Source organism: Thunnus maccoyii, chromosome 19 (assembly GCF_910596095.1).
Source record: "Thunnus maccoyii chromosome 19, fThuMac1.1, whole genome shotgun sequence".
In the NCBI taxonomy this organism is placed as follows: Eukaryota; Metazoa; Chordata; class Actinopteri; order Scombriformes; family Scombridae; genus Thunnus; species Thunnus maccoyii.
The window spans coordinates 26,011,803-26,039,530 of record NC_056551.1 but is presented as its reverse complement, the minus strand read 5'-3'; the positions used below and the strand labels follow the sequence as shown (position 1 = coordinate 26,039,530).

The following is a 27,728-nucleotide window of genomic DNA, read 5'->3' as shown; positions in this document are numbered from 1 at the left end:
ATTGTTTGCTGCAGTATATCCTTTATTTTACTGTATTTCAAGCGTCTTTATTTACAAATAAATAAAATTAGTGAGGGCCGCTACGATACCCGAGTTCTGATAATGATATTAAAACAACACAAAACCTGCCTCAAGTCCATATGATGCTCTAAAGTCCGACAGATACAGAATTTATGAGGCCGATATTGATATTTGAAAGTTTAAAAATTCTGACAAATGATATATTATTGTCGCAGCCTCTAACACAACCAGCTGCACTACCAGTCAAAAGTTTGGACACAAAACACATAATGAAAAAGTGCATTTAATGTGTGATAATGTATTCTCTCTGATCCCAACTCGTATCCAAGTTCAGGCCCAAAGTGGCCAAAAAAACCTGATTAATACAGCTTTAAGATTTCTTTTCATTTGTTTCATGTGTATGGGTGTAAAAACATTTTATTTAGTTCTGTTTGGTGGAACATGGATCATAAACCTGCAGCAATATAGAGAAAGAAACAATTTCATGTGTAAAACTAGCTAAAGGAAGTCTGAGACTGCAGTGAAGTTTCATTCAGAGAATATGGCAGAACTATATTTTTATTGTGTACTTCCCCTTTAAGTGAGCCTCCTCCCTGTTGTTGGAGTGGAGGATGCTAAAGAGGCATGCTAAATGTAATTATACAGCATGAAGCTAAATATTTCACCCAGATGGTCCTCAGACTGAGCTATTAGTCACACATGGCCTCATAGTTCTTCCTTTGACACAAATCCTAAGAATGACCCACATGGAGATAAACTCCTTCAAATCATTTGGTTCCAGCATCCGAAAATATCCAGATTCATAAATTCCACGGACGACACTGTGTCTGCTACTGTCTGAATCACATCCACAGATTACAGTATCAGCTGTATAATATCTTCACGGCATTTTCCATCCATGGATGTACTGTATGCATGCTGTATGTAGACCACTTTGGGTTTTACACTCATCAAATCCTTTAAGATGTTTAAAATAGGAGGGTAAGCTGCAGCGAGACCAACAGATGGCTTTTTGAATGATGAGAATTAGACTGTAGATTACAGTGCTGACAGTGATTTCAGTGCTGTAGATCAATTTGCCATTAAGGTTGAATCAGCTTGTAGTCTGAAATGTTCAACCATTTGGCTGATTTCTTTAAGGGGACGTATCCTCCACATTTACAGGTTTATATTTATATTCTGGGGCTCTACTGGAATATCTTTGCATGATTTTCAGTTAAAAACTCCTTATTTATCTTATACTGGCCCTTTATGCAGCCCCTCAGTTCAGCCTCTGTCTGTAACAGGCTGTTTTAGCTCCTGTCTCTTTAAGGCCCGCCTCCTGATGAGCCCACTCTGTTCTGATTGGTCAGCTTGCCACTGACTTTCACTCACATCAACAAACCATAAAACAAGCTACTTTTTCTCCTTCATTACCCAAAACATCTTCTCAAATCCATCTGTTCATGTTTGAGCCGAAGTCCGATCCGAAATATGAGAGTGAACAATGCAAACAACACATGAAAAAACCTTAGCAACAACCTTAGCAACCAAGGATACAAAACAGACAGCCATTTATGGACATGTGCGACAAGGACAAGCTGAGGAAAAGCAGAAAAAGAATGATATGTCCCCTTTGCGGGAGACATAACATGTTTTTTGTGATTTTCTGTAATTTTTATACTCTTATAATGTCGGATCTATATGTTAAACATGGTCAAAGTTCCAAAACTTGATGTGAACGTCTGTAAAAATGCTCCCTGCAAGCTCAAAGTCAGGGCTTCAACTTGCTCTGAACACTTTGTTTGCAAAGTTACGTCTACTTCCACCAGGTGATTACATCAGATTGTTTGCACATGCCCACAAACGGCCGTTCATTCTGTTGCTGTTGTTGCTAAGGTTGTTGCTAAGGTACAGATGTATTTGAGAAGTTTATATTTTGAGCAAAGTATGAGAAAAAGAAGTGAAATCCTGCTACTAAAGTTTGTTTACGTAGCCTCCGGAAGCTTCCTGAAGCTGACCAATCAGAACAGAGTGGGCTCATTAGGAGGCGGGTCTTAAAGAGACAGGAACTAAAACAGCCTGTTTCAGACAGAAGCTGAACTGAGGGGCTGCATAAAGGGCCAGTATAAAATAAATAAGGAGTTTTTAACTGTAAATCATGCAAAGATATTCCAGTAGAGCCCCAGAATATAAATATAGAGCTGGGATTCTCCATGATAAATCTCCTTTAACAGATGTGAACACAGTTAACATCTGGCACCACACCAGATTTAAGTATGTAGACATGATCATGATATCACAAAGACTTAACTGGTCTGGATTCTCTCTTATCTTTTCTTTCTGTTTTTTCAGTGAGGAGCTGAAGCTGGCCTCCCAGAAGTCTCAGCATCTTGAGGAGGTATTGATTTTTTCCCACTTTCATATTATGTAAATGATTACCTTCATCCTGTTATAGATCAGGGCTTTGTTAAGCCACAAATGGTGATTTGATTAATGCCTTTCGGCACAGTGAGGATTGACTTCCTGCTGTGACTGAAGTCTTAAAGCTCAGACGGGTTTAGCTTCTATTTAAATGCCTCTATATTTGTGTCTGTTTGTCTCTCAGCACAATGAGGACTTTAACAGTCAACAGCCAGACATGAAAACCAGGTAAGACACTAAATATGTTCCTTATATTCACTTATATGCTCTTTTTAACATGTACTGATGTACTCTAGCTTTGATTTAATCATATAACAAATCATCTTTTCCTCTTCATTGCATCTTTACTTTAATGTCAAGTTTTAAAGTTTAGTTTTACAGACTCAAAACATTATTTTTATGTAAAATATCTTCTTACTTGTGTGATTTAATTCATCATCTTAGATCCCAACAGGAGAGTCAGTGTTGTGTTGATGTGATAGTGCAAAAAGTAAACGACAGAACGTAAAATACATTAAAATCCACTTTTATGTGTGAAGGCTGCATGTTGCAGTTAGAGCTGTAATGATTAGACCATTAATTGATTGACAGAAAATTAATCAGCTATCATCTATTTTGGTATTTGATTCATCATTTTAGTCATTTTTTTAAAGCAAAAATGCTAAACAATCTCTGGTTCTAGTTTCTGAATTGTGAGGATTTCAGGCTTCTCTTCATGATATATGAAAGTAAACTGAATATCTTTGAGTTTTTGACTGATGGTCGGATAAAACAAGCAATATAAATGCATCCATTAGGTCTGAGGGAAATGACTACAGACTGTTTTATTGCTATTTATTTATAGACCAGAGGCTTTCCAAGTCTGAAAAGATTGAGACTACATGTGTTTTTGTTATTTTAGCAAATTGGCACCATTAAAAGTATGCAGAACTAGCTATTAGCACTTGCATTTGGCAATGTACCTACGGATGTACAAACAGCTTTCACTGGATTACTTTGATCCTGAGGAACACTGAAAGTAGCTGAATGAGCTGTCAGCGTGTAACGTGAATTATCAGAGACTCTGCAGCTCCTCTCGGCTTTACGGAGCTTTATAGTGAGTTTCAGCTCATTGTTTATCTGTCCGGCTGCAACTTTACTGTTCTGATTCACTCTCAGCGCTCTCATAGCGTCGTTTTGGGTCGCAGCAGGCATCTGTTTACAGAGAAAGTAGACTAGCTGGTGAACATAGTGGAGCATTTAGCAGCTAAAGAGCCAGATATTTCCCTCAGGAGTTGGTAGAGAGCAAAAACAGAGCTAAAAGAGAGTGAATATTGGACTTACATTCACCAGGTGGACAGAAACACGACTCCAAATGAATGATAATGTTGCTCCGTAACTGCTGGATGTGGAAATAAACAACTGTTTGTTAACAAGTTCAACATATCAACTCAAAAGGTGACGATATGTCAGTATTCACTAGTTGTTTCTGTTGGAAACAAGTGGACAAAAAGTCCGATAATGCAGGTTTAAAAATGAGATGATTCTCAGGAAGTTCTGGAGTGGATTTATGGACATTTATTCCTGATGAAGATATTAATATCCTCGTGACGTGTAAATCATCCTGCATCTAGAAATGTGTTTATGGTGTCTGTGTGTTCAGAGTTAACTGGATTACGACCCTGACGAGGAGTATACATTTTGATGCAAATTGCAGACGTGGAGCGTTAAGTGTTTTAGTTTAATCAAGTAGCTTGATTGTCTCTCTGAGCTGAGTCACAGCCGCTGCTGCAGCTCCAACTGCTGATAAACGGCTAAATCAACAACCAAACTATAATAAACTAACTTCCTGTTGTTTTTAGAGCACTCACAGTTTGCAAACCTCTGTTGTTCTGTAGATAAAATGGAGAAAATAATCATGGGTTTAATCGATAATGAAATGAATCGTTAGTTGCAGCCCTACTTGCATATAATTAACAGTATTCCAGTTGTTAAAACTAAATTTTTAAATGTGGTTTTCTTTCTTTCCTTCTTTTTTTTATAATTAGTGTAACTGGATGTGGTACAAAAAGGTGATAATTTAGACAGAAATGGGGACATTGGTGTAACAAAATATATAAACAATTACACAATAAACACAACAAACAGTCAGACTTATTAAGTATTTTTATCCTTTTCTAAGTCTGGGAACAAAAGAAGCTCTGAACCTTTGATTTCCTGTCTGTACCTGCGAGTTCTGCCAGTGAGAACAGACGTCTCTCAGCTCAGTAATCAGAGGATTAATACGTCTGAACACTTCCGCACAGCTGCCGCTGAAGTTGAGAGTGAATACTTAATAAAGTGCGGATGACAGACGGCTGAGGAGAGATGACGGTCGAGGATCAAAAGACGTGTGTGAGATGTAAGACGGAAGCGACAGAAGCAAAGAGAGAGGGGACGTGAAGACGAGCCGGCGGCTTCGTGGCCGTTGGCCGGAGGGAAATGAAGAGGTGATGTACAATTAGAGCAGAAATAATAGATGTGGAGGGAGAGAGTGTTCTCAGGTTGAAAAGAGGAAAAACAAACAGGAGATGTGATTCAGTGAAACGAGCTTCACATCTAGTTTTATTGGTCGGGACGGCTCTAACGGAGACGTTATCGGGGTGTCAGCTGGGCGTCGCTGGTCTGTTATAATTGGTTTTGGAGGCAGGAAGTGAAACCCGCTGAGCAACAGCAGCTGAGATTCTTGGTGGTGAATTTATATCGAATCCTTGACTTCTTGCGGTTTTATTATGTTGTTTGTGAAGTTGTTAAATCCAGAATCATTTACATATTAAAACGATGCTGGAAGGTTTGATTTCACAAGTGGAAGTCTGAGGTTCATCTGCCAGAGAAACTAATAAAAAATGTGTCTGTGTAGCAGGGATGAGCAGAGAGCCCGGTATTTGTATTTGTATTCGAATAAAAGTGGAAAGAGGCTTAAAAATTCTGTTTTTGTTTTTATGACACTTTTAATTTTAGAAAATTAAAGTGTTACAATAAGTGTTCATGAATAAACTACCTTATGAAGGAGGTCCCCACACCGGGTCTTGAACTGGAGTCTCCCAGATCATAGACGACTGAGCTAAAACTTTACTCATCGCCTCATTGCAGACAGACCTCTACCTGTTTATACACTATAACACAGAGACAGCACACCATGTAACATGTAGGGAGGAACTTCAAAGGCAATTATTGCTTTGCACTTTTCATTTATTGCCTATTTTTTACAACCTAACTTTGTGGAAAGGAGAAGGGGAACAACAGGTTATGGAGAGTCCCTTGGAAGCACTTTGCATGTGTCAGTAGTTCAGCTTTATCTCTGAGGAACTTTGTATGGTCTGTTCTGTGTGTTTTGTTTTTGTTTGTTTTGTTGTTGTGCTGTTGTTTGTTTTGATTGTGGGGGACTACGGATGAAAATTAGCTTCAAGCTAACTCCGGCGCAGTGCATCTTTAATGTTTAAAACTGCAATAAATCAAATCAATCAATCAATTATTATTATTATTATTATTATTATTATTATTTTATTGTCCTAAGCAGAGGAGCTCGCTGTAGTTTTTCCAGCCCTGATTCGTGTTTGTTTGCAGCCCAAACAATCATAAACTGTCCCGATTTCTTATTAGAGACTGATTGTGTAGTTTTATATATTTTATAGAATCAACAAAAAGTCAACATACTTTAACCATTGAACACTAACAGGAAGTAACCCAGTACTACTACTGCAGCTTCAGAATGTCAATTAAACGTCACAAAGAGAAAAAATGATTTTGTCCAAAAATTGAATAATTATTTTTTTGTTCTTGGAGCATTTTTATCAGCTGCTCTCTTCTCTCGTCATTGTTTTGGCTGCTGGACGGTCAGAGGACGTCATGTAGAGAGGTTTTATAGAGTAAATCAAACTGGAACTGTGCAAGTATCAGAAGATGTAGAGGTGCCACAGACAAATCAAGCTGGTCTTTATGTCAAATAGAAGCTAAAATTCATCTTCACAGCTTGTTTTGAGCAAAAGTGTCTTCAGGTTTGAGTTTGGTTCAGTTTAAAGGAAGTTAACATGCAGTATTCTCTCTCCTTATTTTTCCCACAGAGAAACCATCTCTAATCAGGAAACAGACTTCCAAAAATCCACCGGAGCCTTAATCTCAGACAAAGATCGGGAGCTGGAAACTCTGAGGAATGAGGTACAGACATACATCGTATTTTTTCCTGGAAACTCTGCTTTTATCAGCGTAATCTGAGCTGCATGAGGGATTTATCTGTTCGTTCCGTCGCTGCAGATCGCCGTGCTGCGAGGAGAAAACGCCATGGCCAAGACGCTGCAGACGGCCGTGGAGACGCTGGAGAGAGACAAAGCTCAGCTGCAGAGTCGCGTTCAGAGTCTGGAGCAAAGGCTCATGGGAACGGAGACCTCAGAGGGAGAAGACAGGGAAGTTCCACCTTCAGGTGAGGAGGAGACGGTTACTGGAGCGTCCACACACACAGAGAGACGTTTTCTTGTTTGTCGTGCTGTTTGTTTTCTGAGTCACGCTTTTGCTTCTGCAGGTGATGCAGCCGTGGAGCAGCTGAGGGAGGAGAAGGAGTTCGCTGAGGGACAGGTGAGACCGGATCACGTTTAGAGTCTGCAGGTGTTACCTGTGCCGACACGTTGCTGATGTTTTTGTCTGATTGTCTCCGTCAGATCAACTTCCTGAACAGCGTGATAGTCGACCTGCAGCGGAAGAACGAGGAACTGAAGATCAAACTGAAGAAACTCGCTCTGGCTGAGTTCAACGGCAACGACGGGACCGATGAGTAAGAAATATATCACATAATAGAAATACACAACGATGAAAAAGCAGCTTCACAAGTTGGTTTCATAATCAGTTAGTCATTTAAGTGACATTTCAAGCATTTCAGCTTCTTATAAGTGAAGATTTTCTCTTTTTTACATCATTATAAATCAGAAAACTTCAGGTTTGGACTTTTATTCGTCATCTTGAGGTCTGAGAAAGCCTGACAAGCATATTTCACAATTTTTCTGACACCAAACGATTAATTAGCCTCACAATGACAGCCCACGCTTTCAGATTAGTTTAAGGCCGACATCATTTCAAGTAGACTTCACAACAGATGATTGACGTCTCTCTCTCTCTCTCTTTTCGAACCCGTCCTACGCCAGATTGAATAAATGTACCAATTACTGTGCTGTCAAGACCAACGTTTCCAAAACTCTCCACCAAAAAAGATAAAAGAAGTTCTGAGAAGTGATTTAAATCATCACCTCAAAACTTCAATTTAAAAAAAAAAAGCACACTTTGATTTCCAGCATGTCTTATCTATTTTATTATTATAGTTGTTTTTATCTGATATTATTGTTGAGTATTTTATTATATATATATATATTATACTTTTTAATCCTGGTTCAACTATGTTAAGCTTGTAACTTGAAAAAAAAGTTTATTATTCTTTTATTATTCTTTTAAATTTCACCTAAACTTCATATAGAAACCAACACAGTTTAGCCTCATGCTTCATGTTTCTGTCTGTTAAACTTCATAATGATCACAGTAGTTAATCATGAACAAGGTTTGGGAGTTTCGAGATGTGTTGACTCATGTTTGACTGAAACTGGCCTCGTCTCTGCTGCTCAGACTGGCTCCTGTTCCTGAAGGAGAACAGTTTTCTGTTAATGTCAACAAATCCCATGAAAAGACCAGAACCAACAATGTGTTCGTCCATCTCATTACTTTCTGCCTGTTTGTGACTCAGGATACACAAACACTACTTGGCAGTGGAGTTGAAGGGGAGGGGGGGGTGTATGTGAATGGATGACACATATTTTTTAGATTCAGTGTGATTTACACCTCCAGTGATTCACTTTATTGTGAATAAAGGTCCATAAATCTGCTTAGAAAAGACTCCAGAACCTTCCTGAGAATCATCATGTTTCTTCATGTTTTCTTCAGTTTCAATGTGATCCAGGTTTAGTTGTCTGGACATGTATGGGTATCTGTGCAAACAGGAACTGAAAATAGCTAAATCAGCATAGTTTTAATGGTGCATATTTACCAAAATATAAAAAAAATAGGATAAAAAACAGCTAAGTCCAGTTTACATCCTCTGTGGTTTCCAAACTGAAATAAGACAAGGAACAAAGAAGAATAGAAGTGACAAAATCCATTAATATTAATATTTTTATGAGGTTACTAATGCTGAGAATCTTATATTCTTGTAACTCTTGACACTCTCTGTCTATTCATATACAGATATTTGCCCTGTGCTGAAAACTAATAGACATTTCAACAAAAAACAAAATGATGACAGTTTAATTAGTCTCGGGGCGGTTTGATGGAGGTCACAGACTTTTTAAAACGTCTTCTTTAAATGAACGTCGCTCCTCTCACGTCTTCTCTCCTCTCTCAGTTTCGACAAAGGTGTCTCCAAGCGGGCGAAGAAGGCGACTCCGCGTCTGTTCTGCGACATCTGCGACTGCTTCGACCTCCACGACACAGAGGACTGTCCCACTCAGGCCCAGAGCCCCGACTCCGTACCTCACTCCACCTATCACGGCAACCCGGCCGACGAGCGCCCGTACTGCGACATCTGCGAGGCCTTCGGACACGCCACGGAGTCCTGCAACGATGATCAGACCTTCTAGAGTCTCCAAAATCCAAAATTTTCCTGCACTCCCCTTTTTCCCTCCTTCTTCTTCTACCCTTAAAACACATTTCACTCTCCCCGTTACATTCCCCACAATCCAGCCCGCCATGCCTGACTAAAGTCCCTGCAGATTTTTTCCATAATGTATTTTTATACTGTATTTATGCATATCACTGGTAGCTGGTAACTGTCCTGATCTAAATCCTGCAGATAAACTGTTCTGTAATGCAGAATGCTCGTCCAAATATGCTGCTTTGGTGCAATATTGATGTTTATAACAAAAGGAGTCCGTCCTCTGCACTCGCTGTTTTTTACGTGTTGTTTTGCATCCGAGTTTGTATCTTAAAAAAAAAAAAAAGCATAAGTGATGTTTCACACATACATTATTTTTGGGGGCTTTATTTGTAAATTAACAACAAAAAAAAAAAGATGGAAAACAATTAAGCACAGTTCAGACTGAAGGGAAGACGAAGCATCCGTCCGATTCTACATTCCTGTAAAGCTACGAACCAATCCAAGTGAAACTGCCATGTCAAACGTTTTATGTTCGGTGACGTTTTACGAAGGCTTTCTTCCAGCGTATCAACCTGCAGTATGCTTAAAAAGAAACTGGTTCTTGTGACGGGTAACGGCAAAAATGTTTACAGTTGTTCACAACTCAAAGACGGAGTGAAACGTTGGAATAACGGTGCACTTTTTTGGTCAGTCCGTCCTCAAAGGCATTCAAAACAGCGACCTCAGTTCCTCAGTTTTACACAAGAAAAATTATAGAAGTAGTTGTGTGAAAAATTGAAAAAAAAACTTGTCACCTCGGCACTCCTGACCAATCGCTGCGTTCAGAAAGTTACTGATATGTTATTATTACTTTCTAACAAGCACTTCTTTTAAAGCATACTGAGGCCTTCAGTGTTCAAAAACTAATAATAATACCACAAACTTGAGTGAAGTTCAGTTTTGACCTTGGAGAAAAAAAAAATCTTCAAACTCAAGGTCCACTTACGAGCTTTTTCCAGAGTTTCCGACTGCATCTTCATCAGTGGATTTTTTAGTTTTCTGAAGTTTTCTTGGAGTTCAAGTTTACTCAAAACCCGACAGATGCAAAAATAAATACGGTTGATTTTTTAGTGCTGTGAGTGGACGTTGTTGTCCTACAATGAAAGCCTGTAAGAAGCCTGAGAGGCAAAACCTGAAGGGTAAAAAACAGTCCCGCAGAGTTTTACTCCACCTGCTGATGAAGACTGTGAGATGCGGTTGAAAGCTCCACAAAAAGTCAGTAAATGAAGCTCTAGAAGAACATTTTTAAAGTCTGAAACAATAAATCAGGGCTTATGCAGCATTTTTTAAGCTTTAAGATATTTTTTTGTCAAAGTGCGATTTAACTATTTAATAGAAATTGTCTTACAAATATATCAGTAGTTTAACAAAACGATGTCACTTCAGGGTCCACTTCTGTTCTGGAGTTTTCACTCATAATCACACGATCTTCTTCAGCAGATGGAGTCGCCCAGTTGTCGAATGAATGAATTAGATTTTACATTTTCATCCACATTTGCTCGAAAGTTGAGGTTTAAAGTTCAGCTACAATTCCATGACAACTGAGCAACTTGATCGAAAGCTCCAGAAAACCTACTAAAAGGACCTTGTGGTGAAACTGCTCTATCAACTACTGTCTCCAAGGTCACGAATGAACTTTCAGTCTCAACGTTTTTTGTGTATTTTCTTTCCCATCGGTCAGCGTACAGGTTAATATCCTCGAAGAATTGCCTCCGAACGTTACTGAGAATTTGTTGTAGTTCATGATGAAGTTGTTGCAATTTGTTATTTATTGTCTGATCTGTCACTAACCAGTAAATATTCCTACAGAGAAATAAGCTAGCACTGATTAAAGTGTATAGTCTGTAGTAGGACTACTGTAGTATAGGTGGGCTTTTAAAATGCATCTGCCTCATGTTACAGGAACAACGCCCAGATGAAACTATTGAAGCCTCTACGAACTAACTTAAATATTTGCACTGTCCACTTTAAAGATTCAAGAAACATACGGCGCTTTAACTTTTAAGATTCTAAACAAAAGTTATTTTATCACGAAGGCCAGTACAGATGATTTCATTGTGCTGTCCCGTTTCATACCGCCCTCTTTAAAGCTAAAGTGTGATGTTTTGGGAAATACGTTTATTCAATTTCTAGTGGAGTTTTAGCCCTAGACGAAGAGATTAATACCACTCTCATATCTGTCCGGTACATATGAAGCTGCAGGCTTAGCTTTAAGGGGACGTATCATGCATATTTACAGGTCTATATTTATATTCTGGGGCTCTACTGAATTATCTTTGCATGATTTACGGTTAAAAACTCCTTATTTATCTTCTACTGGTCCTTTATGCAGCCCCTCAGTTCAGCCTCTGTCTGAAACAGGCCGTTTTAGCTCCTGTCTCTTTAAGACCCGCCTCCTGATGAACCCACTCTGTTCTGATTGGTCGGCTTCAGGAAGCTTCCTCTGGCTCCAGAGGCTACTTAAACAAACTATTGTAGCAGGATTTCACTTCTTCTCAAAATGTCAACTTCTCAAATACATCGTTCATGTTGGAGCCGAAATCCGATCAGAAATATGAGAGTGAACAACACATGGAAAAAGCCTTAGCAACAACCTTAGCAACCAGTGCTACAGACAGGACGGCTGTTTATGGGCATGTGTGACGAGCTGACGTCAGAAAGTCACATAAAGCGTAATATGGCCCCTTTAACGTTAGCTTAGCGCAAACCGACCGTTAAAACAGCAAATTGTTGTTTTTACACTTCAGTTTTTGTACGAAATAAACAAGCACAAGATATAATGTGTTTATTAATCAGCTTTAGAGTTGCTAATAGGCGGCTAACTAACATAAATATGAAAGTAGTATCGATTTTCTCATCTAAGCTAACGCTAACTCTCGACCAGAAAGCGAAATTATGTATTTCCCAAAATGTCGCCCCTTTCCTCTTTAGATTAAACGTGTATAGCAACATTTATTTGACCTATCGTGTACTAAAGCACAATTTTTGGATCATATTGAATCTTCCAGTGTAACAGTGTGTATATATAATACATGACGTGACTAACCACTCACACTAGTCTTTGTAAATACTAATCAGAAGCGTCTTTCTGATAAACGTGTACACAGTGCCATGGAACAAAAGCTTTTATGTGTACTACATTTTTATTTTTCTGCCCTGTTGATAAGATATGATGACATTGTATAAGGATGTTTCCTCTCTCTCTGGGGGAAAAATAAAAAAGCCTGTTTGTATAGATACTGACTCTAAAAAACATTGTTGTACTTTATATATACAGTAAGTGATGCGTCTAATAATTAGTGTCGTGTTTTATATGTAACAATTTCAGGCAGCATCTATAAACGGTTTCAAACCTTTTTACAGATGTTGACGTGTTGTAAATGTCACTGTTTTCTATGTACTGTATACTCCTGAGCAGTCCAATAGAAATACTAAGAAAATAAGCATCTCTTGTCATGTGTTGCCTTGTTTTTTTTTCTCTGCAGCAGCATCTTGAGGACTTTACCTCACAGTAGACAGGTGTTCTACCTCTGAGACAACATTTAAACCCCACTTTCTAACTCGCAGGACAATGCAGATTAGCCGCTGAACGACTCATTATAGTTTCATCCCCCGGATCCGTTTACTCCTGAGAGCTTCAGGCAGCAGAAAGAGCCTGCTGCGTTTTTTTCTTGAGCTCCAGACGGCTGCTTCATAAAGAGAGCTTACCTCTGCAAAGCACGGGCTTATTTTCAGGAAATTCAGTCTCTTAAAGGAGGGTTAAATAAGTCTGAAGTCTACATGAAACGTGACCTCGGTCAGACTCAAGTATCTGTACACTCTTCAAATCTGATGAAATAAAGCTATTAGCAACTTTTACCCATGAATGCAGCTTCGTAGAAAGAAACATGTTCACCATTTATTCTCTCTTTGAATGTAACTTCAGTCAAATTAAACAAAAAGACGACCAGATATGTCTATTAGGAATACAAACGGTATTTAAACTGTACTTTTACAATATACAGGCTGTCATGTCACCGTATAAATATCTAGTAGCACAACCCAGCTGATCACATGAACATATCAATTCACAAGGAAAATGTGCCATAAACATATGAAAAGATAACTTTTGGCAGCCGTGAGCTCAGACTTTCACACAAGTGCAACACAAGCAGCGATGGAAGAAGAATTCAGATCTTTTACTTAAGTAAAAGTACAAATACAACCATGTAAAAATACTTTATTACTGGTCCTGCATGAAAAATCTTACTTAAGTAAAAGTACATAAGTATTATGAGCTTGATGTAGTTAAAGTATTGCAGTAAAAGTACATAAGTATTATGAGCTTGATGTAGTTAAAGTATTGCAGTAAAAGTAGTGGTTTGGTCCCTCTGACTGATATATTATTATATATGACATCATTAGATTATTAATAGTGAAGCATCAGTGTTAGAGCAGCATGTTACTGTTGTAGCTGCTGGAGGTGGAGCTAGTTTACACTACTTTATATACAGTTAGCTAGTTTAGTCCACTGGTTCCCAACCTAGAGGTCGGGCCCCTCCAAAGGGCCAGCAGATAAATCTGAGGGGTCGTGAGATGATTAATGGGAGAGGAAAGAAGAAAAAACAAAGTTCTGATACACATATTTATAATCTTTTTTTAAAAACTTTTCTCTAATGTTTGCTTTTTTGTGAAATTTTACTTTACAAATTGTGCAGTTTTACTTATTTAGGCCTGAAAATTGTTATTTAAATGAAACCATGTGAGAAGTTTAGAGGGGAAATGTCTCTACTGGATCTACTGACATCTGAAACATGACACTGCTTTTTCATACAGGGGTCACAAGCCAAAATGGTTGAGAAATACTGGTTTAATCCCTAAAAATGCATTGTACTTTGTAATCTCATCATCATCATATCAAAAATCCATTTTTGTAATTTTGTAACATTAGTGATCCGTGTTATTTTGGAACGGAGAAGGTAGAATTCAGCACCTGGACCGAGTACAGCGTGAACATACTGGAGTTATCACGTAGTTAATCTTCTAAAAAGTGTTTGCATCTTGGATTTAACAACAGTCAGTGTTGCAAGACAAAGCTGAATTATTGCGTAAATACTTAAAGGAGATGTTCACAATTTTCCAAGTCTGTCGTAAATGTAAGACGCTGCAGCCCGTGGAGCTAGTTTCAACTACTTTATATACAGTTAGCTAGTTTAGTCCACTGGTTCCCAACCTAGGGGTCGGGCCCCTCCAAAGGGTCAGTAGATAAATCTGAGGGGTGGTGAGATGATTAATGGGAGAGGAAAGAAGAAAAAACAAAGTTCTGATACACAAATCTGTTTTCAGTTTTTGGACTTTTTCTCTAATCTTTGATTTTTGGGTGAAATATTGGATCATTTGAACATTTATTGAAATGAAAGCATGTGAGAAGTTTAGAGGGAAAAATCACTATTTGGTGGAGCTGTTAACAACTCAAAGACATGTGAAATGTGACCCCGACTACACACTGCTTTTTGTAAGACGTCAAAAGACAAAAAGGTTGGAAACCACTGGTTTCATCTTTAACAATGTGTTGTATTTTAAAAGCTTGTTATATTATCCATTGTGTCAAATCTTCATCTGAAAAGTAACTAAAACTGTCAAATAAACGTAGTGGAGTGGAAGTATAAAGTAGCATCACATGGAAATACTCAAGTAAAGTACAAGTACCTCAAAATTATACTTACGTACAGTACTTGAGTACTGGGGTACAAAACCCCATAATGCATTAAAGGAGTATAAAAAGATTTGTGCTGGTGACATTTAAAAAAAACCCAAAAGGGTTATAGAGACATCTCACCAAAAAAGGAAATAAACTAACATCTAAAGTGGAATTTTACCAAAGAGGAAGTAGCAGATGTTTATTTGAGGATTTTAACAAAGTGGTTGTTTTTTTTGTGGAAAAAAGCATATTAGACACAGATTATTATTCAAAGCAGTAAAACATGCCTGGAGGGCGTCTTCAAGGAACGTTTAATGGAAGAAATTGTGATTTCTGGTGCATTTAAAAGCACAAATGTTAACTGGAACACTGTGAAGATACTTTGGATTAAAAAAATATGAGTTCAGACTTTAAAGATCACCTCCAGACATGTATCAAGGTATATAAATATATTCTGCTTGGACCAATAATGTGTATCTGATAGGGGGTTTTCCCAGAAAAAAAGTGTAATTACCACTTTAAAATGTTTTTAAAATCCCAGATTCTATGAATATGCAAATATATTTAATTTCTGAAGTTTTCCAGCTGGACACCAGATGTCTCCTTCTTCACTGTAAAGTTCATTCTCAGTGTTTATGAACTGGAGGCTTCAGGTTTCCACATCACACTGGACCAGGATTGACTCTAAACTAGTTGTGATGTCACAAATCCTGCTCGTAAACCTTAAACTCAGATATTCAACGAGCTCAGAGAAACTTCCCACTTTCATGTGATGAAAGTACAGAGAAGCTCAAACATCCAACTGAAGGAACAAGAAGAAAAACATATTTTTGAGTGACTTTAAGTGTCGAGATGTGTTAAATGTGACGTCTATTGCAAACAGACTCGTGTTGCAGCAGTAAAGAGGAACTTTGGAGAAAACTCAGTTTCATTCTGACACTGATTGTAACTCTGGTTCAGCCTGAATACTGGTCTGACTGGGACCAGATGACTCCTACGTCTTTATGAAACAGGATTTCCTTAACAAACACCGAGGAAACAAGTTCTGTTAATTAACACACTCCAGAACAGTAAAAGAAATGTAAAAAACTCCCCAAAAGTTTTGTGAATTTTATTAAGAAAACAAAACCATTGGACATGATAAAAACCAAGCACTACTGATGGAATAAATAAGTCAAACCAAACCATAAATCTGTACAAGATCTAAAGTGAAACAAAATGGTCCCAAGAAAAAAAAAAAAAAAAAAAAAAAAACAACATACAAGATTTTATATCTCACAGCTCTTTTTTTACACACAGTTATGAGCAAACTATAAGCAATCGGCTCGATCAGGTGAAAGCTACAACATAAGTGAGATTTACTTTTAAACTGAGTGTACATAATGCTGTTTATAACTGTTAATGTCAATACAATAGCATTTTAAGTTCCAGCGCTGCTGGACTGGGAATGAGGTATATGCTAATCCATCCTCTAAACTGAGACAATTGTCATTTTTTTAAAAAATTTCTTTTCTCTCCATCCATGTGAATGCTGATTTGTTGAAATCTGATCAAGTAATTCTGCGTCGTAACGTACTTCCATAGCCCCTGTTGTATGAAGTCATTGGTTTGCAGTGATTCAATTGATTTCAAATCCATATTCACAAGTAAATATTGATAAATGAAACTGAATCTTACATGTGTGAGGTTGTACATTTAGAGGTCTTAGGTCTGAATCCGTACTATATAGAGTTCAAGTAAATTGCACAAAAAAATCTGCGCAAAAACCAAGAGCTTGATGCCACACGCGTCAGGATTCAGCCGACAGACAGCACCGTGAAGGAGGATCAGAACCAATGTTTGAGCTAAAAGACTGGACCCTTCTGCCGTGAGCTACAGAAACATGTAGGTCAGAGATAAGTAGTGATACACAGAACACTTACGGAGATGAGAAATGATTGAAGTCATGACGATGGACCAGACGGGGAAAAAACAAAACAAAATAAAACAAAAACAAAAACAGCCACTGGTCTGTTTCTACGTTAGCGGAGAAAAATAAAACCAACAACAAAGTTTCGCCTGACGTAGACGCGGACCAGCGACCAGGAAATGTGAATCGTGAGGTTTGCAGATGTTAAAAAATGTCCAGAAGACAAAAACTTAATTACTTCTGGGTAGTGTTCAGATTCCAGTCTCCAACTGTTTCAAAGGAATAGTTTGACATTTTGGGAAAGATGCTTATTTGCTTTCTTGCCGAGAGTTAGATGAGATTTTTTTTTTTTTACATCCGCCTGTTAAATATGAAGTGAAAGACTGGAAGCAGGAAAAAACATCCAGTCTGTCTGTCAGAATGTAAAATAATAAACTGTAAATGCAGCTCTACAGTTCGCTAATTAACACGGTATATCTAGTTGGTATAAATCAGTTTCCATCCAAGAAGTCACTGCTATCAAACCAAGAAATAATCCGACACGTAAACATCTGTAAAAGTACATCTTGTTGCTTTAAAACCACAGATTAACGACACGTTAATGTGTTAATTAGTGAGCGTGAGAGTTGCTGGTAGGCAGATTTTCTTTTGTTAGTTTTTTAACCTTAGACAGAGCTAGGCTAGCTGTTTCCACCTGCTTCCAGTCTTTATGCTAAGCTAAGCTAACCAGTGCTAAAAAAATAATAATAATAATAATCAGCACACCAGCACGTTTAAAGCTCACTAATTAACACCTTACATCTTACAAAAACACAGTTATAAAAACAACAAGTTGCGGTTACTTTTTGGTCAAGAGCAGTGACCTCCTGGATGAAAACTTTGGTTTTTGTACGGATTAAACAAACAAGATATAAACATGTAAATGAGTTAGCATTAAAGGTGCCTGTAAACTGACTTTTTAACCTCTGGACAGAGACAAGCTAGCTGTTTCCCCCTGCGTCCAGTCTTTATGCTATGCTAAACTAAGCTAAGCTAAGCTAAGCGTCTCCCGGCTGTAGCGTCATAGTTAGCGCACAAACATGAGATTGGTCTCAATCTTCTCATCTAACTCTCAGCAGGAAAGCGAATATTTCCCAAAAACGTTGACGTTAGATTAAATTAAACTGTTGTAGTTGAGTAAAAATATTGGATAAAAGTAATTAGTGATGATTCTAAGGCAAACAAAAAAACAAAAAGGAAAAAAAAACATGGCACCAAAATTGTAATTCAAAACCTGCTTGACCTAAAACGTGTGTTTAAATCTTTAAACTCAAGGCACGCCTGCAGGACCTACGCTACCTGTCTGCACTACTTATCCAAGAGTTTAACTTGACCAGTACCGTCGTCTTCTTCTTCTTCTTCTTCTTCTTCCTCTACGAACCACAAACTAACTCACTTTAAAATAAAACAAACAACAACAACAACAAAAAAAAAACATGTGAATGGAGAACTTTTCATGGATAGAGAAAAAAGACTTCCACTACAGCAGCAAATCTATCTGTGATCGATTGTGACATACCATAACAGTGCATTGACCCTCCTGAGAAAAAAACCCTAAACATTTCCTAAACAAATATAGAACATTAGTCTAACAGGAGGCGAATCGGGAGGATTGAAGTGACGTGGTCTTAGGGTGGAGGTTCCCCCCCAAAAGCCGCTGATCTGAGACCAGGTTAGCCTCTTGAGTATCCTGAGCTAAACCGTTAGCGGTAAAACGTTTGAAAGCCGTCTCAGAGCAGCGACCGGGATCAACCTCGTCCTAATCTGGATCCCCAGTGTGGACTCTTTTTTTTTTTTTTTTTTTTTTTTTAAGTCACAGATGCAGGTCAGTGTTTCTGGTCTGGCCTGGCTCGGCTGACGGCGCCGCCTCCTCCCCCTCCCCCAGGTCGAAGGTGGGGTGGGGTGGGGCGGAGGGGAGGATCGCAGCCCGGGTTTCAGAGCTTCTCTTGGCATTAGTGAAAGGTGTGGAGAACTGGAAGGAAGCACGGAGGGGACCAGTGAATAGAGGTAATATCCATTCTCCCTCTGTGGCAGAGGAGTGTTAGAGGGCAAAACAGGAGAGGAAACAGCCGTCAGGGAGGAGAGAGAAGAGAGACGTCCATTCTCCCTTTTGGTAGGTAGAGGAGGGGAGGTGGGAGGTGGGGGAGGAGGAGGAGGAGGAGGGGGGGAGAGAGAGCCGGTGTATCCATTAGCCCTAAATTATCTAGAGTTAATGGAGGGAGGAGCAGAGAGAGGGAGAGAGAGAAACCACTCAGCCCCGAAACATTTAACTCTCCTCAAAGTCCTGAGACGAGGACTCCAGTTTGCTTTTCTTGCTGGGCGGGGCCTCCTCCTCTAGATCCTACAGCACAAACACAGAAACAGATAAATAACGTTATACAATAATAATAATAATAATAATAAATCACTGGTGTCTGTAATTAATATAAACGCACAACAAGTCAGCATCAACCTGCAAGATTCATCGATTCATCAGCTGCCAGGAAATGAATCAGCAGCTATTTTGATAATTAATAAATACTTCCTGCTTCTCAAATGTTGTTGGACTGTTGGTTGAATTAAAAAGAAGCATTTAATGAGATCTGCTTGACTCTGTGATGCATTTTATTTACTATTTTCTGAGGTTTTATAGACTAAATGATTGATTAATCAAAAAAAAAAAATGAACAGAACATTAATCAGCAACTATTTAGATAATTGAATAATCGTTTTAGTATTTTTTTTTAGGCAAAAGTGCCAAAAGATTTGCTAGTTTCAGTTTCTCAATGTGATGATTTAAAGTTTTTCTTTGTAATAAATGATAATAAACTGAATCTTTGGGTTTTGGACTGTTTGGACTTTGCCTTCTTCTTCTTCTACTACTACAGCTGCTGTCTAGAAAACAGAAAGACACTACTACAGGTAAATATAAACACATGTTTTGTTTTCTGTAATTTGTAGGAAAGTCTCTTCAGTTTCCTACTTTAACATCAGTGAGCTTCCATCAAAATGAAAACATATCACACAACTCATGTTTTATTCAGCTTCTTGCCTTCATGAGGCTGTTTCCAGTTTATTTACATTTCATTGATCAGTCATGTGACCAAATCTTTTATGACTGAAGGTTTTGGAACCTTTCTGATCAGTTTTTCTTTTCTTTATGTTTTGATTGTACGTTTGTATTGTCTACAAGTTATTTCACTTATTCTCTGATATCTACTCTACATTTGACCTGTTTTGCTTTTTCTTGTTTAATTGATCGATTTGATTTTAAATTTCAGTTTAATTTATTGCAGCTAAAGTTGTCGGGACCCCTGGAAGACAATCGACCAGTCAGTGGAAGATCATGAGGAACCAAATGAATAATAAACTGTATGTATAGAAACAACGTCTCTGCTGAAGATCATCTGAAGGTCTTTAAACATTCACCACATCAACCACAGAGTTGATGAAAGACTCACAGACGAGTTCGTACCTGAGTGGCTTTGCTGTCTGAAGAGTCCTTCTCCCCTGAGGACAGACTGTCTCTCTTGGCACTTTGTGCTCTCTCTGAGGTCTCTGATGAAGGGATGGTCTTACCTGAAGATTTAAAAACACATCAACACGTCAGAACGAAGACATCGAGCTGAACACTGGAGGTTTCAGCTGCGGTTCTGTGGTTGACAGTCAAAATGAAAGTAGATGTGAAACTCGTTTAATCTGTTGACTCATCTAAAGTCAGTTTTATTTAAACATCACGAGACAAAAGAAATTTTAATCATTTACTAATTAGCAGGCCCACACAGGATCTGCACCCGCAGAAACCTGACGACACCTCCACAGATTTGAAACCAGTAGAGATGCTGCTTCTAAGTTTTATGTTTGAGTGTTTTTTGCTTTTGCTGTTTTTAAAGGTTCTCAAAAGATATTTGGTGAAGTTACCAGTTATTTATTTATGTATTTGTTTGTTTATGTGTTGTAGTGTTAATTGTTGGGAGATGATTAATGTTTTTGCTAATTAATGTTTGCTCTCTCTGCTCCACATTGAACCTTGCATTTTAGTGGCCATGTGTTCCGCACTTTACATTTTGTTTTGAACTGTTTGTGATGAAATAAAATCTCAAATTCAACAGTTCTACTAAAATCTACTAAATATTTCTTTCAGCCTGCTTGAGGTCATTTCAGGTTGTTTTAATGTATAGTGTATGTTTGCTTATTTTTGCTCAAAAACAATCTTTGTTATCTTAAATGAATATTGTTTGTCACATTACAAGCAAAAAAATATTCCTCTGAATTCTGCAGATTTGCTTTTTTTTGTTTGTTTTTCTATGATAGATGATAAAATGAGTTTTGGATCTGGAAGACGTCACCTTGACCTCTGAGAAACTGTGGAAGGCATTTTAAACAATTCATCAAATCAACTGAGAACATTATTGACGGATTAAACAATAATATAGAAAAAAAATTAATAATTATTAGTTGCCAAACTTTTTAGACAACAAACATTTTTTAACAGACTTATCTGACATGAGAAGAATCTTAAACCGGCTCATTTACAGTCTTTATTCAACTGTTTTTATTCTTTTGGTGCCTCAGAGACGCTGACTGTTCATATTTAACTTCATACTGATGAAGTCTTTACATTAATCTGACAGGACTCAACTCAGACTTTCATATTTAAAGTGTTACAGTAAAGTTACAGGTTCGACATCATGACGTTTAGCTAACGTGACTCGAGTGATTATTCAGACATGAAGTCAACATGTTAAATTGTGGCTTCAGCTGCACTGCAACCGTGTCTCTTTACGTATATTTAACTGTGAGGATGTATGTCTGAGAGATAAGATACAGAGGAAAAAACAAGAACAGGATGTGGTTCATCATCTGTCTGATCAGCCTGTATAGCGACAAACACCTGCCGACTGTCTGCTGGGTTAGAAGGGATATAATCAGTGGACAGTGTGTTGGTGTTTATGTATACGTGTGTGTGTGTGTCTGACCTCTCTTGCTGTCCGGGCTCTGGTCAGTCTTGGTCTCGCTGTTCTCGCGGTGAGACGCGGCGGTGGGCTCTGGGGCCGGGCTGGTGCTACAACTGTTTTCCTGTTTCACTGGAGATGAGTCAGCGATGGAGCTCTGGTTGCTGTTGTCATCTAGCACCGACACACAGATTCAGTCCTTTTAGTTTTTCATTTTAAGATCATCACATTATTCATCTTAGACACAAAAAGTTCAGTTTATAATCGTTTCCATGTTTAGAATTAGTGTGACATTAGTACGTTCATAGAGGATGTAGTAAAAGCCCTCAGTGGTGAACGCTGCAAACTGCTGCAAACGCAAATACTTTGGGCAATACGAGGTTTCAGGAAGCTAAATTTAACTCTTAAATGTGACACAGATGGGCTGAAAAAAAAAAGCTTGTTTCTAAGTTGAAGTTTTAAGGAGGTAAAATTGTAAGAACGCAGCTGTATTTAGGGAAAAAAAACAAGAGATATGACCAAAGAAAAAAGACGTTTTGCAAATTAAAACTACTAGTTGTGAACATGAAGCACAAAGAATCCTGTTAATACACAGTGAAAAAAATACACAGATACCTTTATTCTTGTTTTCTAAGCTGTTTCTAGAGGTTTAAGAGCCCCTTAAGGTGTGTTAAATTAGATTGGTGATATTCTATATTTCTCTTATTGTCAACAAATCTCATAAAAAGACCAAAAACCAGCAATGAACTGATCTACTGACAGAGACTGTCTGCAGACCCAAAGCCTGATATAATAACTTAAAAAGGTAAAAATGTGAAAATAATTAGATTACAAGAAATATTTAAAAGCAAAACACAGAATGAGACTTCCACACACACACACGTCCTGCTGCCAGAAACACTCACTAGAGCACCAAATATGGATTCATCCGCAGATGAAAATAGTCCCCAACAGATTTACTGATTTACTTTATTTACTATGGATTTGTGAGGTGTTCTTTAGTAGGAACCAATGAGGGTGAAGTGTCACAGACAGCGTAGAGAGAGACGGACTGACGCATTGTTGATTTTGGTGGTTTTGTGGGATTCGTTGACAATAACAAACATTTAGAACATCAGCAGCTTTGTGTTGTAACGGTTTCTGGGACCCACCATGCATGTCCATCATCCCTGGAGAGGAGCTGTTTTCTGGAGTCGTCAACTCTGAGCCGTATTTCTCATCTTTGCCCTTCTTCTTGTTCTTGTTTTTCTAAAAGCAGAGAAAACATTTCAGCGTTTAAGTTACGGAAAAGCTCCGTTCAAAAAGAAATCAACATGATATAATGTAACATAAAGACAAACAGTGTTCAGAGGAAAAAAGTATGAAAGCTTTTCTTGTGTTTTCAGCATTTCATCTAAAAACACCTGTTGAAAACATGTATTTAAGTGTGTGTGTGTGTTACCCTGGAGTGGTGTGTGTGTGTGTGTGTGTGTGTGTGTGTGTGTGTGTGTGTGTGTGTGTGTGTGGTTTCTGTTAATGGCTGAACTCACATCATCTGATTTGGGCTCCGTCACCGGCACCCACTTGTAGATACGAAGGGACGTGTCTCCAACAGTCACCCATTTCTTCTCCCTGTGCAGCAGAGAAACCAAGATGACTTTTATAATAATAACCTGGAGTCAAGAGTCGACGGCTCTTCTAAATTAAGACCCTGAAATGATGCGAAGCAAAATCTCAACAAAACCCACAAACAGCTCCGAGTCAGTAAAGACCTGTAGTCATTCTAGAAATCATACTGTATAAACATTATATCGAATGAAGGCTCCTTCATGTGATATTATAACGACTGATTATTTTTAAGAACTGTTTAAGAACTAAGAACAATAAGGTTATTCTCAGGGCTGCAGCTAAAAGAAACATTAATTAGACTGCTGATTATTTTTTTGATTAATCAATTAACTGTTTAGGCTGCGACGTGGTTTTGTTCCGTCCTCCACACGACTTCAGACCCGACCAGAAGCGTTTCTTCTACTGCGGGTAGGTAGGCTACGTTGTTAAATAATTCCTTTTTAATTGTGTTTATTGTTGATACACGATCAGGAATTTTGAGAATTGACCAGATGTTTTATGATGTTCCTGTGTTCTTCTGTGCAGCTTGACGCGACTTCCGTCAAAAATAGATGCGTATTTTTAGCGGAGCAGAGAGGAGAACCACTTCTGGGACTCTTCTGGGACGTGCTGCGGCGCGTCTGGTGGAAACACAAGCACTGACTAGAGCGGCCGCGGTGGAATCAAACACGTCAGTCCCATATCTCCCACAGGTGTCCAACTGGGTGGAGATCTGGTGACTGTGAAGGCCGTAACATATGATTCATCCCCATCGAACCATTCAGTGACCCCCTGGTGCCCTGTGAACTCCCATCAGGATAGAAAGGTTTCATCATAGATTAGCAGTGATCCTTCCCTCTGAGGACCCAAACCATGCCAGTAAAATGTCCCCCCAAAGCATAACAGAGCCACCGGATCTCCTCACTGTAGGGGTCAAGCATTCAGACCTGGACCGCTCTCTTGGTAAACACCACGCATGCAGTCGCCCACTTGTTGAGAATACGATGGTGATGACTCATCTGACCATATCACTTTTTTTTCCCCCACATCTCTGTAGACCAGTGTCTCTTTGTTTTTGCACCACTGAACTCTTGAAATGAGTATTCATCTTTGTAATGAGAGGTTTACGCGCTGCAGCCCTGCTATAATATCTCTCTCTACGTAATTGTCGATGGACTGTTGTTGCTGACAGTCTGATCACATCCTGCGTTGACATTCTCACTCTCATTCCTTTCATATCGCACTAACGCACAAGCATCACGATCATCAGATGCTAACTGTCGAACCACATTATTTACTGATGTCTTTCCCATAAATCTACATCCAGATGTCACTTCAGTCACTGTTCCTATTCAAACAGCAGTCAGCTGAGCGGTCCTTTGTGACCGAAGCTGCTGCCGTCCGTTGCCCCGACAATGAACCCTCTTTCAGAGTCACTTAGATCTTTTTCCTCTTGTCATCTAAACACAAAATCACTGGGCCTGCTCAGCGTTTTTATACAAGCCTCACAGCATGACTGGATGTTAATTGCTTAATTGTACCATGCAGTGCACCTGTGTGGAAGCATTATGTTTCTCCACTCTTTTATTCAGAAATGTCCTTTCTTCAAATCTTTTGTCCAAAACCCTAAAAATATATTTTTTACTTTCATATACGACTATGAAAACCATCAAATATTCACCTTGAATTTTTCTTTTTTAATAATGATTTACAGATCAGTCAGTTAATTGTTATTTAATCATTTCTGATTGACTTAACAGTTAATCAATGAACTGTTAAATCAAGCTAGTAGCACATACTGTTAGCTTATAGAAACAGAAAACTAATTCTTGTAAAAAAAAAAAACGTTTCAAGTCAGGAAAAATAACATCATGCCAAAAATCATTTAAAAAAAAGACATTAAATTTGATGTAGCATATGTATCCTAAAACAAATGTAACATCATATATGTCTATTTCTTGTCAGACAACCAACTTCTACTGACTTTGACCTGGGAACGATTGATTAAACCGCCTGTATCATTTATCACTTTAACAGTTCTCCAATGTAAATACTGGCGTGTCTTTGTATCTGGATCATAATTTAGGACGCCAATAATCAGTCAATTCATCAATTAGTCGATCGACAGAAAATTAGACTGAGAAAACCAGCACATATTCAACTTGGAGAAGCTGGTACCAGTCAATTTTTACTTCAAAAAAGATCAATCTGTTAACTAATCAACTAAATGTTTCATCTCTTAAATCTAGTCACTGTAAGTAACCTTTTGTTGTTTTTTAAAAAACATATAGGATCAGAAAAAAATAAACCCCATCCCAAAAATTCATTTAACTTGATGTAACAAATGTACACATAATATTTCAGTTTGACTATTCCTTTTATTTAATTGATTTAAGTTACAGTTACATTAACATTATTGTCAGACCACCTACTTCTGCTGACTTTGACCTGAGAACGATTGATTAAACCAAAAAAATCACATACATTCTGCCACCAAGTGGAGTTACACACCTATATTTTTAATATATATACGTTCTCGGTATAAACACATGTATATCCCTTATATACTGTTCATATTCTGACCTTTCCCCTCATAATGAGTCTCTTTTCCAGATTTCTGAACCACGAATCATTGGTGAAAACCTCATCAGTCACAGATAAATGGCTGATTAATCCTTAATGAAGATTTCAGAGAGCAGACAGTCTGTATTCTTTAGGTTTAATGCTTTATAATTACGGGGAAAAAACATTTACAACAGGAGAACATAAATGAATCAATGAATTGTAATAAATGTGAATTAAACATTTAATTAAAAATATTTTTTAATTAAATGTGTCAAACACTCAACAAAAACTGTTTTAAAAAAGTTCCGTTTTTTTGTATATTCCACATGTTGTACACACTAGGACAACTTTTAAAAAATCTGAGGCAAAAATAAAATAGTGTTCAGAGTGGGTTTTTTTTTAAACTACTCTCACATGTAAATAAAAAATGGGTCAAATATGACGGAGAACAGCATTTAAAGTAACATGTGAAGCGTGTTAAAAGCGTGTATTTGGTGTGTTAAACGTTAAGACTGAGTCACTACGTGTTCAGCCATACTTCCCCCTCCCCACCCCCACCGAGCTGCTTCTCTATCACACCTAAAAGGGCCACTGAAAGCGCTTAATTTAAAACTCCACACGGACTAAACTCCTCCGACTCGAGAGCGCCGTCGTCAAATTGTTTCCAAGTCGGCGGTTTTATTGAACGTTTCAGCCGTTAAGAAAAACACGAAACAACAAAACCAACCGCCGCCTGAGCCGTTACAAGCTCCAAACAGCGGGCAGCAATGGCTTCATGTGACTGCATCGAAATGGCTTCTGGGTTCAACCCGAGCCGTTAAAAAAAAAAAAAAAAAAAAAAAAAAAAAGCAGCCAGAAAAGAGAGGAAGAAACACCGGGTACATGTTGTGTTTGTGTGGCCGGGCGGTGCTACAGTGCGCCCCGGTGCACCTGAGCTGCAAGTACATCTGCCGGTGATAAAAAAAAATGTCCTATTCTTTCAATTTCTCCCGTCTCTCTGCTGCCGCTGCTGCCGCTTCCCTCTCCTCCCCCAACAAGCGAGCAAAGAAGAAGCCTTTCTCGTGTTAGATAACGAAGCCGTTTCCTCTTACCATTTTCGTACTTTCTCAATAGCGGCCATGACCCTCTTGATGTCATCTTTCGCCCTGCTCCGGGTCTCAGCGCGGACCGACCTGCCCGACATTGCCGCGGTGGGTTTAATATTTTTAAAGCTCGCCGGCAGTTGAGACACAATGCAAACAGTAGAGCGCACAGAGGAGCCACTGCGCATGCGCGGACTGATAGAGCACACACAGAAGGGGAGGAGGCCTGTGTGGCTGCAGCTGCACTGAACATAGAGCTGTCTCCCTGCTGTGTGCAGGAGAACAAAGAGGCTGCAAAAACACTGGATATTCACTCATACTACTACAAAAGTTTGAGCCCAAACTTTACTGTCTGCCACAGGCAGTGCTGGAAGAACTATTCAGATCTTCTACTTATGTAAACGTACCAATACAGTAGTGTAAAAATACACCATTAGTAAATGTCCTACATGAAAAGTAAAAGTATATAAGTATTATGAGCTTGATGTAGTTAAAGTATTGCAGTAAAAGTAGTGGTTTGGTCCCTCTGACTGATATATTATTATATATGACATCATTAGATTATTAATAGTGAAGCATCAGTGTTAGAGCAGCATGTTACTGTTGTAGCTGCTGGAGGTGGAGCTAGTTTCAACTACTTTATATACAGTTAGCTAGTTTAGTCCAGTGGTTCCCAACCTAGGGGTCGGGGCCCCTCCAAAGGGTCAGCAGATAAATCTGAGGGGTCGTGAGATGATTAATGGGAGAGGAAAGAAGAAAAAACAAAGTTCTGATACACAAATCTGTTTTCAGTTTTTGGACTTTTTCTCTAATCTTTGAT

At 38.5% G+C, this 27,728-nt stretch overlaps 2 protein-coding genes across 4 annotated transcripts in view; one reads left to right on the top strand and one right to left on the bottom strand.

Moving 5' to 3' along the window:
• Positions 1-11,401, top strand: part of clip1b (CAP-GLY domain containing linker protein 1b) — a 42,385-nt gene extending 30,984 nt beyond the window's left edge. For all 3 annotated transcript variants that reach the window (XM_042394767.1, XM_042394768.1, XM_042394766.1), the window contains 7 exons: positions 2,356-2,401; positions 2,609-2,652; positions 6,507-6,600; positions 6,697-6,862; positions 6,962-7,014; positions 7,098-7,210; positions 8,822-11,401. In XM_042394767.1, coding sequence (XP_042250701.1) covers positions 2,356-2,401; positions 2,609-2,652; positions 6,507-6,600; positions 6,697-6,862; positions 6,962-7,014; positions 7,098-7,210; positions 8,822-9,056 — 751 coding nt within the window. In that variant the 3' untranslated portion in view covers positions 9,057-11,401. The remainder of the gene's footprint in view (positions 1-2,355; positions 2,402-2,608; positions 2,653-6,506; positions 6,601-6,696; positions 6,863-6,961; positions 7,015-7,097; positions 7,211-8,821) is intronic.
• Positions 11,402-18,179: 6,778 nt separating this feature from the next.
• On the bottom strand, positions 18,180-27,355 carry bcl7a (BAF chromatin remodeling complex subunit BCL7A). The gene is made up of 6 exons (XM_042394812.1): positions 26,918-27,355; positions 23,204-23,285; positions 22,826-22,922; positions 21,699-21,848; positions 20,195-20,298; positions 18,180-19,081 (listed from the first exon to the last, which is right to left on the bottom strand). The coding sequence occupies exons 1-6, from the start codon at positions 27,094-27,096 to the stop codon at positions 19,007-19,009; spliced, it is 687 nt and encodes a 228-aa protein (XP_042250746.1). The 5' UTR covers positions 27,097-27,355; the 3' UTR covers positions 18,180-19,006.
• Positions 27,356-27,728: the final 373 nt, after the last annotated feature.

What these genes read in the sequence shown, in the direction of transcription:
- bcl7a (XM_042394812.1), bottom strand. Translation starts at nt 27,096, where the DNA reads ATGCGCAGTGGCTCCTCTGTGCGCTCTACTGTTTGCATTGTGTCTCAA. An exon ending in AGGGATGATGGACATGCATG is followed by an intron (nt 21,849 to 22,825) that starts GTGGGTCCCAGA and finishes TGTCGGTGCTAG; the next exon opens with ATGACAACAGCAACCAGAGC. An exon ending in GAGCCCGGACAGCAAGAGAG is followed by an intron (nt 20,299 to 21,698) that starts GTCAGACACACA and finishes TTAAATCTTCAG; the next exon opens with GTAAGACCATCCCTTCATCA.